The 13,410-nt window shown below is 41.2% G+C and overlaps 3 protein-coding genes across 9 annotated transcripts in view; 1 reads left to right on the top strand and 2 right to left on the bottom strand.

Annotated features, from left to right (window-relative positions):
* Window positions 1-102: 102 nt before the first annotated feature.
* On the bottom strand, window positions 103-3,765 carry LOC129832367 (cell division cycle-associated protein 4-like). Its single transcript, XM_055896385.1, has 2 exons — window positions 3,344-3,765; window positions 103-3,088 (listed from the first exon to the last, which is right to left on the bottom strand). The coding sequence occupies exon 2, from the start codon at window positions 3,057-3,059 to the stop codon at window positions 2,247-2,249; it is 813 nt and encodes a 270-aa protein (XP_055752360.1). The 5' UTR covers window positions 3,060-3,088; window positions 3,344-3,765; the 3' UTR covers window positions 103-2,246.
* A 1,059-nt stretch (window positions 3,766-4,824) lies between these two features.
* On the bottom strand, window positions 4,825-7,772 carry LOC129832364 (flavin reductase (NADPH)-like). Of its 2 annotated transcripts, none has more exons than XM_055896382.1 (5): window positions 7,550-7,772; window positions 6,655-6,771; window positions 6,147-6,236; window positions 5,910-6,041; window positions 4,825-5,464 (listed from the first exon to the last, which is right to left on the bottom strand). In XM_055896382.1, exons 1-5 carry the CDS (start codon window positions 7,632-7,634, stop codon window positions 5,310-5,312), a joined length of 579 nt encoding a protein of 192 aa, XP_055752357.1. In that variant the 5' UTR covers window positions 7,635-7,772; the 3' UTR covers window positions 4,825-5,309. The 2 variants fall into 2 exon arrangements, with proteins under 2 accessions (XP_055752357.1, XP_055752356.1); XM_055896381.1 differs by having other exon boundaries at window positions 6,610-6,771; window positions 7,550-7,771.
* Window positions 7,773-9,843: 2,071 nt separating this feature from the next.
* Window positions 9,844-13,410, top strand: part of LOC129832363 (spectrin beta chain, non-erythrocytic 4-like) — a 63,459-nt gene continuing 59,892 nt past the window's right edge. For 3 of the 6 annotated variants that reach the window (XM_055896380.1, XM_055896376.1, XM_055896377.1), the window contains exon 1: window positions 9,847-10,248. The gene's annotated coding sequence lies outside the window, so the exon portion shown is untranslated. Of the gene's footprint in view, window positions 10,249-13,410 lie in introns of all 6 variants that reach the window. The other 3 variants (XM_055896378.1, XM_055896375.1, XR_008755916.1) reach the window with 2 other exon arrangements.

Below are 13,410 nucleotides of genomic sequence, written 5' to 3'. Positions count from 1 at the left end.
TACCATATACATTAAAGAAAAAGTTCACCCAAAACCACTAATTCCTTTAATTTACAGTGTTAAATTACACATATGTGATTTAAAAAAATTGTGAACAAATGTTTCATTATGGCATTATAATAAGGTTGGTAGCAATATGGAACATCGTTGTGGAAATCTGTTGCAGCTCAAGTCGACTACAAAGTTCACAATGCAATGCTTGCTCTATGGGCTGGCTACACACAATAATACCAAAGACAATATCATCATGTAAAGTAGCTATTTAGCTGTGAAATCGCTTAAACAAACTACACTATCAATTTAGGAGTCTAGTCTCACCATGTTCAACCTGCAGATTGATGAGCCTCACAGAGTGGAGTCTGACATTCGCAAGGGCAGATATACTTTGAGGAGATGGAAAACGTTGCCCATACTAAGGCACTGGGCCACGATGCTGGACTATTATTATGGGACAATAAGCGCTCCTCCTTCAATGGGTGAATGGGAGTCAATTGGGCGCAAGCTCAAAAAGTAAACATTAGCATGAATTTCGTCAACAAGATGTACAATATTACTAATAGTTTCCATGATATGAGCTATTTAACTTGCTATATGTAATACTATATAGCTTTGGAGTCGTGACATTAAGTACTGTCGAGGAAAATAGCCGTTTCTCGACTCATACCCTGACATTGAGAAGAGATTGTGTGATGATTATTTTAGCAACCGTGTGACGCTGCATAACAACGTGAACGAGATTGGTAGCGTCTGCTGGGTGAGGCGTTAAACGTTCAATTCATTACCCAATGAGATTCCGTCTCCTGCTTTCTCTGGGCCCATTCACCAATATGGCACGCTTGAAATTCAAATTCTTTCGTCTTTATGAGCCACCAGGAGTTTTCCATAGGAATACTTAGATGTCGTCAGCGCTATCGCTATCTATTGGTTTTAATGTCTGCAATCAATGCATAATGTAATAATGATTACATTACGCGCAAAAACGCTATCACGTTATGCGTTCAGTATATTTATTACATTATAAATACAAAAGTTATTACATTAGCAGCGATTACATTATTGGCAGTTAGTTAATACATTATCAGTTGCTACAAACTTATTAAACTTTTCACATGCACTTTAACAATTCAACAGCACATGATCCAGCTGCACTTGCATTGTTCTGACACTTATGTCCACTAGGGGTCAACACCGTACACTGAGTATTTTTCTCTGGCTGCTTGCTAGTGTTCTGCAGCAGGATCCCCACCGAAGAGGTGTGATTCTACTGTCGCACAGTTTAGACAAGTGTAACTGTTCGAAAAGATTGGCACAAACCCATTTAATTATTTAATTTCAGAATTTATGCTACGTCAACGGGCATTAATTAGACAGTGCACTTACATGTCTTTTATTGTAAAATGTCAGCATAATTTCCTTTTTCAGGGCATTAAGCCAAAAATACACTATATAAACAAGAATATAAAACAAACCAATTGTGTAACATAAAGATTACATATTTAGCTGAACATTTAACTATGATGTTTCTATAAATAACTCATCATTTGAACCATTTCTGACACTGGTTAGACATTTTCTTTCATAATGAAATTCTTAATGATGAAACTGCCACATCCGTTTGGAATATTACAACAACCAAGTTACTGTAAGCAAACACAATTTTCCCCCTTAGACATCATTGCACACACAACAGAACCAAATTGAGGAATTCCTCTATATTATCTCCAGCTGTTATAACCGGATATTGAACTACTGGTAAGCACCATGACATTTCACAGCCAGTAACTCGTGTTAAGGTAATATTTGTATTTCCTAATGGCTGAAGCTAGCTGTAAGTTAGTGGCACAGCTCAATGTGTAGCCTAATTATGCATACTGGTTAGGCAAAGTAGACTACTACTAAAGAACATACTAACAAATACAATGCAGTATTATTGTAGTTCAGATGTACTTTTGTGATATTGAAGGATGTGAGAATGTGTTCAAAATTAACCTGTGACTTACTTACTAGAGTGAGACCAATGAAAGGGATTTCTTATAGCTAGGCATAAGGGATATTACATGTACATGTAACATTTAAAACACCACTAATAGAAAACGTATGCTAGTCTCTCATTCAGCCTTTTCTTCTTTTGTATAAAAACAGCGCATTTCAGTCATTAATCCATGTGATCAATTGGACAGAGTAAACACTACATTTCAACGTCTTGTTCTCTTTATAATGTAATAATTTCCTCAACGTTCTGGTGATCAAGACTCTACCAGTATTTCCATGATGTGCTCCAGCTCATTCAGGTCCCTGAAGCTCTGGTTGAGGGAGAAGGGAGAGGGCGAAGTGGACGGAACGGAGGACAGAGAGGGTAAGTACTTAAGCAGCTCGTCACTGGCTGCAGCAGAGAGTGCTCGAACCCCCATCTCCCTGTCAAACACAGATGTGTCAATGTCATGGAAAAGTTCATCCAGTTTCACATCCTGCAGGTAGCTGGAATGCATGACCTCCTCCACACTACCAAATGCCACCCCCTCTGAGGTTCTAGAACCCTCAGGGCGCCACTCAGAACTCCAGTGCCATGTGGGGGCCTGTTTGAACCCCAGGTCTCCAGGTAGGTTCTCAATGGACATGAAAGGTGTCCTCTGAGGTGCCTGAGGCCCTGGCCCTCCATCAACGGCCAAGTCTAGTTCTTTCAGGATGGAGGAGACAGCAGCTGACAGGGAGAAGTCACTCTCTGAGGACATCCAGACCTCTTCCATGTCCTCGACATTGTTTACAACACCCAGACCAGACTCCCGGTGGGTGCAGGGGTTAGATGGGACCATGGGTGGCACAGGTCCTGACAGGTTAACTAACCCAGATGGAGGCTTGTTTTCTATGTGTATCTGCCGAAGGGTGTTGGTTATCAACACGGAGCGGCGCAAACTAGGCTCCACCAGTGCCTTCCCGCGGTGGTACTTGTCGAGGGAGATGACCAGCACTGATTGCCGCTGGCTCTCCCAAGTGGCGCTACGCATGCCCCCCACGACATCATCATGGAGTTTGCGCTTCTGTCCCTTGGATATCATCATCCTCCTCGACCAAACGAAGTTACTGTTAGCTAGAGGGAGAACACAAAACATGATAAGAATCTTTAAAGATCACATCACGTTTCATGGTGAGTTGACTGCAGTTGTGGGATAATACTTAGCTAGTAATATAGCTATGTCCCGGTGATAATTGGCTAGTAAATAAATGCCTAGATAACTAACGTTAGTACAGTAGCTAACGTTGGTTAGCTAGGTAACTTAGCTAGCTAATAGCTTTCTCTCCACTTCCTAACGTTACTTTGTCGAAATTTGACAAAACAACAAACCTGTCGTGCGCAACCGTTCTTCTGGCTCCAGGTATCTTTTCAATATACAAATGTAAAGAATGCTGTTAGCTCCAAATATATTTGTTTGCCTAGCTCGCCAACCGGCAAACTAAAACGTGAACTTGTTCCCGCCCGAGATTTAAGTTTCACCAGAGGAAAAGGCGAAGTGAGAGGTTTGACTCTCGCCACAACCAAGTCAAGGAGAGAAGTGAACAATTCTTCATTAGTTCTTAATTTTCTCGAAATCTAAAAGCACGCGCTAGATTCGAACCAATATCTTAAGTAGTTGAACATATTATTACTCCAACCTCGTGACAAACTGAAACGTTTTAATTTTCGTCAAAACAATTTTTGCCTGTGATTTGTCGCGAGACGACCGTTAGACCCGATAACGTGTTTCTACGCATGAGTTTTGCTAGCCAACGTCGTCATGCATTTATCTACAAGGGTGCGTTCGTAAATTTCCTCCAGTGTTGCAGTCTAATCAGGTCGTTCTTAAATTCAGAGCGTTGTCAATCTTTGGGTCTTTCCTAAATTGACTTTGGCTATCAGTGCACTCTTGTCTGAGTGTGCCAGAGCGCAGAATAACTGATGAATTCAGATAAGCATGCGCTGAAATCGGAGTAGATAGCCAGAATTAATTTACCAACGCACCCCAAGTGTGATCAACGATTTCTATTGGAGGAACAGTTTTAGCTTATCTTCATACTGTAGTCTTTTCCCTGCGTGCTGGAAATAGTGACAAGCGGCGAGTTACATGAGTGCGTTACATCACTAGGGTAGCCTACATAAGAACAAAAAATACATATTTAAGGCAAATTACTAATGCATGTGAATCGGATAACATTTCTCAAATAATACTAAATTAAAATATGTCCTGTATTACAAGTTTAAAAAAAACATGAGTTTATGATAAGCAAGCAACTTTCTTTGGGTTTACAGTAGGCTGGCCTATTTTGACAAAGCCAGCTATGGACAGTCACGAGGTACTTCGCTCAACAAGTTACTGAATGCTTTGCATACCCATGATACTGTGATATTAGGCTACGCAAGTCATTGCATGCCTACCTGTTTGTCTCTATATTCAAGCAGAACGCTTCTCAAATGTTTGTCTCAATCGCCAAATTAGAAATTCAAACTAGTCAGAATTCCAGTAGATAAAGGAAATGTCGTCTATGGTGTTGACAGTGGTGGGATAGTCCCAGCAGTCTCTAAGCTTTTGTTTGAAGTGTTCACAGAATGGGTTGTGTACGCGACACTTCTAGATATCGGAAATAGTGACTCTGTATGTGAGTGTACTACTGCCTCTGCCAAGAAGACTTTGAGACCTTCATGGCACAGGTCAGGTGCTAGTTCACCTATAACCACAGTTATTGGTTCAAGCTCCATTTCAGCTGTTCACCCTCAATAGCAACATAGTGCCAGCAAATACCTCTGATAAACATTGTTGACATGGTTTTCTAGAGAGAGAGTGACACAAAGACTGGCAACCCTTTATTTCAAAAGCAAGCTATAAAATGATGACATATGATATGATTCTTAGGAATATATACATTTGTAGTCTACATTTGTTTGCACAGCACACGATCAGGCTACAAGTAGGCCTAGGCTATCAATAGCACATAGGCCTACTTGCTGACTCACTTTGCACTCATACTGTACATTCAACATTAAATTGCTGTTAGGAATTTTTTATTTTTTTTGAATGATATAGGTCTGCACAAAGTCTGAGACCCACACACAATTACAAAGATGATTAACATATTATGTTTTTCCTACATTATAATATCCATTGTCAAGATAATGAAAATAATTACAAAACATTAGCAAAAGCCAAAGCTGCCATTTCTTTCACGCAAGAAAGATTGGCCTGTAGAAATAACATCTAAGTTACGGTGTCTGATAGGCCAGCTGTGGTAACTGCTTCATGGAAACAGGGAAGGAGGAGGGCTCTGTCTTGTTCGGGTTAACTGTACTCCCCGCAAACCCCAACGGTCTTCCTGTCCCAGTCAGAGATGGACAAGCACTTGACGAAGAAGTGTCCCAGGTCATATTTGGAAATGACGCGACCTTTCAGCATGTTCTCTGTCACTGTGTACTTCTCAGTCAAAGGGAAGTTATCTGTTGGGAATAGCAGTGCATTTATATTATTCAGAAAATGTTTACTCAATATGTTTATCATGTTTAATATCAGTTGAATTAAAAGCATGAGCTGGAGCAACCCCAGAGAACATATTTAATATACAGGTGCTGACCAATGGCGAGTAAACTGTAAACTATAAAAAAAATGTATTGAGTGTGCGACTATTTATTTTAATATCAGTTGAATAACACTAATCCATCCATCCACCCACTGGGCACACACTTTGAATCAACATTTTTCCCACATAATTTCAATTAAATTACATTGAACCAATGTGGAATAGATGTTGAATCTGTGCCCAGTGGGTTAGAGTGTGAGGAAGGATGATAGGCCTATCATGTCATTACTGGAATCACTTACAGTAATGGTAGTACAGTATTACATTTCTACTGATTCAGGAAATGAGGAAGGGCAATGACTAACCGTCGATGTGAGGGGGCATGACAGCCACAAAATCCAGCCCTGACTCCTTCAACACCATGTACATCCTATCATGGTCCTCCGTGACCGGCAGGAGCCTGGGTGGCACTTTAGACCGGTCCCATAGAAGGAAGGCTGTGAAGCAGAGAGGGGGACGATATAAGGATATGGTTTCTTTATGGTGGTTTATTGGAAGTTGGAAAGATTCTGTAACCCTGACTGTCCAAGATTCCTCTGTACCCGACATGCAGCCAACTACTTTGCGGATCCCCCGAGCCTTCATGGCGTCTAGGATGTTTCTGGTTCCTTCTGACATCATTGTTGTGGGACCTGTGGATTACAACTTAAACATGAACATACTGACCATTATCCTGGCCTAAGCAACCACTAGTGCAGTTAGTTACTGCAACTCACCCTGAATATTATTACAAAACATATTTTTACCTCAGAGCAGAAAACATGTTTTAATGAGACTCCTGAACACATTTTGATTTTCACTTCAAGATTGATTTCAGTATAAAGGGAAAGGGGGATACCTAGTCAGTTGTACAACTAAATGCCTTCAACTGAAATGTGTCTTCTGCATTTAACCCAACTGCTATAACATATCTGTTCTAACTTGGTTTTATTCACACAACTGCACATATGTTTTTACTAACTTAACATTCCTATAACTTACTAATGAAAGATTGCCTAAACTTACTGAGGTCACTCCTGGTGCCTAGAATGATGATAACAACATCCTGACCCTCTATGGTCTTCTTCACATCCTCCTTATTGAGGACATCTCCCACCACCACCCTGCAGGCTTTGTGTTCTGCAGGCAGCCTGGCAGGGTCCCTCACCAGCACTGTCACATTGTAACCTGTGGACAATGATGAACAAAGAAGATTTGTGAATTTATTGACTCATCTTATCTTATCATCTACCACTGATCCAGAAGAATTTGAGTCTGATGGGAATCTGAAGATGAGTGGAATATGTAATGCAGGCAACTGGTTCATTTTTGACGAATCGATCTCAATTCTAGAGCACGGCCATGGATCGAATTGATGTTATCCAGTGTTCTGGATAAGCACGATAAGCAGACAGCGGACTTTATCACGTATCTGCTATGCACTCATCACAATCATGTGTCAGCAGAACCCTATAACGACTTGCATGACTCAACACCTTTGTCTCGTGATCTCAGAGCAAGGAAACGAAAACGCTTGGGAATCAAATAAGCCAAATTATATCTGCTTATTTTAGCACGTTTGTCACATGTGATTGAGTGTGCATTTTATATAAATGTTTATATTAATTTGAAACTATGTAATTAATAGCATAGTTCAGATTGGAATAGAATATAAAATAACAGCACAATATAGAAGACCTGTTTTTTCCCATTGGAAGGCTGTCGCAAATAGCTCAGCTGACCGTTGATACTTCCAATTACACTAGCATAGCATATGTTAATAACAGATGTCTGCTAGTTTAGAAACATTGCAAAACACTCCGATCACCTTTGGACCAGTCTACACAGCAAATGTTATATGAGGGATTGTGTATCATATCATTAACCTAATCATATCATATCACTCATATCATCAATCATCTCCTACAATCATTTGTAAATGATGTCATTTAGAAACGTTGCCTACCCGCTGCAACAGCCAGTGGTAAGGTCACCAGTCCGGTCATTCCCGTGGCCCCAAATATTGCAACATTCTTGATCGATTCTGACATAATAACAGATTGAGAAAATATCACTGGTCACAGAAGAATGTTACAATTTCTTGCTTCGTTGATCGTGTGCAACAATATCCGAAAGCACACATGCAGAATGAACCTCTTGGACACTTTGGGGAACGCCCCTTTCAGATAAACAAAAAATGCTCACTTCCGCAAAAGAACCTCCCAGCCCCATCAATTAAAGGAAAACGCACACAGTCACAACAGGGCTACATTGTGCAGGAGTCCTGCTTTTTGTGTGAATTTCAAAACTTTATTGTCAGTTGATCTATCCAGATCAACCATAGCGCACGGTTGATTTTCATGGCAAGATATATTCCTTTTAGAGAATTTCAAGTCATGTATTCTGTTTTCGTTCTCTGTCTGGAGATCCAAAGTTCTGAAAGGTTGGCATTTCCCAAAAATATGTCAAGTGTCATGCCCTGATCTGTTTCACCTGTCCCTGTGATTGTCTCCACCCCCTCCAGGTGTCGCTTATTTTCCCCAGTGTATTTATTCCTGTGTTTCCTGTCTCTCTGTGCCAGTTTGTCTTGTATGTTTCCAAGACAACAAGCGGTTTTCCGTTCTCCTGCTTTTTGCATTTCTCCTTTTTCTAGTCCTCCTGGTTTTGACCCTTGCCTGTTTCTGGACTTTATCTGCCACTCTGTACCTCCTGGACTCTGATCTGGATTTGACCTTTTGCCTGTCCACGACAATTCTCTTGCCTACTCCTTTTTGGATTAATAAACATTGTAAGACTCCAACCATCTGCCTCCTGTGTCTGTATTTGGGTCTCGCCTTGTGTCATGATAAGGAGATAAAATTGCAAGCCTAGTCCTAGTTACCTCTTGCCAAATCACCTTCATTGCACTTCAGCCAACCCCACCTCGCGACATCCATCCGGTTAAGGCACCAATGTGACTGACAGGGATTCGAACTGCCTCCTGTGTTCCACATTGTGAGCTACAAGAATGTGGTAGCCCACTAACCTAAATCCTGCAGGAATTAGTTTGGGGAGGTGCTATTGTAACGGAGTTAAGAACGTGCCGTAACTCACTCCACATCTAGCATGAGATGTCGCCGATGAAGCTATCCAATTGGTACCTTTTGTTTAGCTCATGTGTGTTGGGAAGCAGAGGATCACTAGTTTGAGTCTGATATGGGGACAGGAACAGTGGAGAAAGCTAAACTGTTAGCAGCACACTGATGTCCTTTTCACTATCACACATCTTCAGGTCTCTGGCAAGGTTGTGAATGTGGTTCACATAGTCTTCCCTCGTCAGACTCATGGCGATACAGTTGCTGGGGGAAGCGACGGTTCAGAGAACCACCTCTGTTACATAACATAGGCCCACTTTTCCTTAATAGATGCATTCCATAAGATGCTCCCTGTACGAAAGGCTCTTCATTAGGTGACATTCATGTTATTAATAGATGAGGAGAGAACAATTACTGTAGGTTGAAGTAGATTCATTTTAATGTCACTTCAGGTACAAATCTTTTATTTAGTTATCCATAGATGTATCCATAGGTGGGTGTGCTTTAAAAAAAATATATATCGTTTTTTAATTCAGATTTTCATGGGGTGCTGCAGCACCCTTAGCCCTCCTACTTCCCGCTCTGTAGTTTACTGTTTATTTTTCGTTTGTATACCAGTAATACAATTTGTTTATGTGAATTCACTTTTAATAATATGCCTACTTGCCAACAATTCCACTTCCGGAGTGGCGCAGTGGCACTGCATCTCGTGCAAGAGGCGTCACTACAGTCCCTGGTTCGAATCCAGGTGGTATCACATCCGGCCGTGATTGGGAGTCCTATAGGGCTGCACACAATTGGCCCAGCGCATTGTAAATAATGATTTGTTCTTAACTGACTTGCCTAGTTAAATATTGGTTAAATAAAAATAAAGTAATAATAAAAAATTAAATTCAACAATTACAACAACAAAAAATCCCGGTATGACATAAACTACCTTCCAATAGTTGCAAACTACATGTTCTCAAATGAAATATGTCCACGGGGAATGGAAGGCACCCTTGGCACCATTTATAACGGGTAAAGTCCCCCCCTTTCTGTCTCTCTCTCAATTCAATTAAAATTTCTAATTTTATTGACATGGGAAACATGTGTTAACATTGCCAAAGCAAGTGAAGTAGATAATACTTCTCTCTCTCTTTCTCTCTCGCTATACGGAGGTGAGTTCCTTCGCCGCACTAATGCCGAAATCTCTCTAGCAGTATCACGAGTGGCGGGAGAGGGAGTGCGAGCGCGTAGGATATCAAGTGGACAGGATATCGGAGCCCACCGGCTTTGATTATTTGATCAAGCATCTTTGCCTGGTTGCAAGACACCTTTCATGGCAGTCTCGTGGTCCCACTAGCCACAGCAGGGAATTTACATGTATTATCGCATTAAATGGCTTTATTAGCCAGATCTTTATACTGATCCCACAGTCCGTTGTATATATATTTGTATAGGCTACTTGACTACTATGCCAGCGAAGAAACACGGCGTCGCGAGGCTCTGTTCATAATTTGTCCACTGGTTCATTGATACAGGCACCTCATCGACTGATTTTACGTCTATATCGGTGAAAAACAAACCCATACCTGGAATTGGGGTTAAGGTAAGGTCGTTGTAGCATATGCTGCATGTCTATATGTATATAAAAATAACATTTCCAATGTAATTGAGCATGAACAATTCGAGGTGCCTGTTTTCGTGGGAGATGCAGCAACACCGGCCTGCATTGGCTAAGGCTACTGCAGTGATTCTATAGGGCCGTATTTTATGCTGTTTCATTAGATTTTTTTGGATATTAGGCATATGCTTTTGTTTAGATCGCAGTTTGCCATACATACTAGTTAGGCTACTATTTGTGCATGGGCTTTGAATAGCAAATGTGGACCGGTTAGGATAGGCCTTATACAATGTTGAATTATTTAGTATTGGTCCGCGCATGTTCCTGATCATTAAACGCACATAAGTGTATCAGATTTGCATGACACTTTTAGAGAATTCATTGAATCTCACAATGAAGCCTTATTCTTGAAAGAAGTAGCCCAAGAGAGCACTAAATAACATGCTTGTACATATAGTAGTCTATAGCCATATGGAGCCTACACTACGTTATTGGACCGCAACTACATTAAAAGTAGTTAAAATGTAAAAGCTATTTGATCCAGCAGCAGATTAGCCATATGACAATTATAGCATAGACTATGTAATCTTAATGTAGCCACTTTCTTGATTAAAAAAAAGTGTTAATCCAAAGAAACGCACCATGCACTTTATGGGATGGTGCAGGGGACGGTGATCATAGCCTGCGTGCGGATTGGACCAAAGAGACGGTGTTGGTAGGGATGCACATCGCATGTATCATTTTAAGGTTAAAAGCGATAGCACAATAGGGAGTTATTAAGCAGCCCGACAACATTTTTACCTTTCCACGCATATTCCATAACAAAATATCTGTCATTGATATTCTCGTTTGCCCTGCCTTCTTACACATAGGCATGCACAGACAATTGCGTCGACACTGTAGTAGCCCACCTCATCATCACCATGGATAACCACCACCAGGCACAATTATTAATGATAGCCTAATCATGCAGCTTTGAAATGAGAAATATTTATCTAATGTGCAGAGCGTTTGTGTGGATCATGCCTAAATTCTGTTCACTGAACTATATATATTTTTTGTCGACCGTAGAGCTGGGCGTAGCCTGTTCTACGGATGTCAGTGTTGTTACAGTTGGTCACACACAGCTGTTTAAATTGTGACATGACTAGAGCGATCAGTTGCAACACAGTCAGTGGCGTGCTGTGACGTCACGCTACTACCGGCTGTCCATTGTACGGATCTGTCATGGGACGCAAAAATGTCAAATTCAGACACTTCAGCAAAGTTTGTGTGCAAAGGCAAAAAGGATATCAAGAACTAATTTATTCTGAATGCCAATGAGAATTTATGGTTTAACATTAGCATATTTTGACATCCAGTCTTATAGGCCAATGTTGCATGACTGAAAATAATCGTTTAACAAGGCCTACTGTTGTAGTGGGCCTCTGCTAGCCATCCAAACGGACACTACTGGAAGGCTACATTTCCCTGTGGTGAACAGTGATACACGCCATCGATATAGCCAATTGGCCTACTTCTGGAAATGTGATGCAGTATAACATCTGATAAGCTAAAGTGAAGTTGTTTCAGATAAAGGGCTTACGGGAACTGGTGTTTGTTTTTTGTGTGTTCTGGGTCTTCTGTCCCTTGAACACAGTAGATGACCTATTGTCTTTACATTTAAACACAATAAAAGACCTGGGTCTCTACTGATACTACAGAAGTGTGCCTTCAGAAAAGGACCTAGCCATATAGCCAATACTCCCCGTTTTCTCAAATGTACGACAATTGACCGCAATATTATGTGGAAAGTAAAGGTCAAAGTAAAAAATGTCCTCTGATACACAAATCTGTCTAAAAGATTGATGACAAACTGAATGAAAAAGCAGGGGGAACCAGGAAGACCAGTCCCCAGCCTGAGGGGGACAGAATTAAAGGTCCTCAATTCTGTGGCGTGTAATGTGGTGTGGCATCTGTCTATCCTCACAGGAACTTCTCCCTCTCTTCTCCTCTTCTATCCTCTCCTTCCCATAGTGGCTTAGTTTCTTTAGCCCACTAACTCCTCACACAGCGAAGAGAGCTTGGGGTCAGGGTGTCACTCTCGTATCTATTCCTGGAGCTGAAATTATTGACAACAAAACCGAACTGCTTCACTTTGATGATTGTCAAGATGTGTTCATTTGATCGTGTACTGGAGGCGGATTTTCAGGAAGAGAAAATGTTCACAATATTTAGCAGCACTACTATGATACATTTAGGTTTTTAAATGTTCTGTATCTTTTACAGTATCAATGTTTGCAAAGGGGACGCAAATGTAATCAAGACCAACGACATATTTTTGCAAAGAGGGGCTACTCAGGATAGAATAAACCCAATCAGATTTAATGCAGCCGAAAGAGATCCATAAAATAATTCTGCATTTACAAACATCTTAAATAAAGGGCAGTTCGTGACATTTCTGCAATGGTTTTCATAGCTCCTCAAAGGACCTCTGCTTCTCTCTGACAGGAAGTAGGAAGTGAGAAGGTCACAGACAGAGCGCTACTGGAGCACCTGGCTTGTTGCCTGGGAATTCTCTGGTGAGGAGATTGAGGTGGTGTTAGGTGTTGTTTATTACTGTACCAGAGCCCTCCTTTCCAGAAGCATGTTTGGGGCAGTGGGAAAAGGGGATGGGTGGGGAGATACAGCCTGAGTCTTACTCCATGCCGGCTGGAGATTTATAGTTGTAGCCGGGTGACACGGTGTAGCCAAAGAGCAATAATAATGTTGAGTGCTTTGGAGGAGAATGCTGAACAAGAGCCAGAAACAAACTGGCGAAAACAAAGATGGCCTATCTGAATTGTGCCTATGTCACTACAGGGTATTGCAGTATCTACAATTGATTTGAGCTATAAAGGGATGAGGCGGTCTGTAAAGAACAGAAGCAGCAGAACACAGCGACACAGAAAATGATCAGGGCAAGACTGACCCATAAAGAGAATCCTAAATGTATGTTCAAACTCTTGTGGTCTGAATTGTGGCCACAGCATGACTTCTCCCGCCCTGTACTATGCACAAGGTGTAGCAAGAAACAGTAAGGACTCAGTGTTTACTAAACTTCAATGGTTACACCATGGTGGTTGTGTTGTCAAAGGTGCAGTCCACTGTCTCTGACCTTCTCCCAGC

This window comes from Salvelinus fontinalis, chromosome 33 (genome assembly GCF_029448725.1).
Source record: "Salvelinus fontinalis isolate EN_2023a chromosome 33, ASM2944872v1, whole genome shotgun sequence".
NCBI lineage: Eukaryota > Metazoa > Chordata > Actinopteri > Salmoniformes > Salmonidae > Salvelinus > Salvelinus fontinalis.
This window is presented reverse-complemented; position numbering and strand designations above follow the sequence as displayed.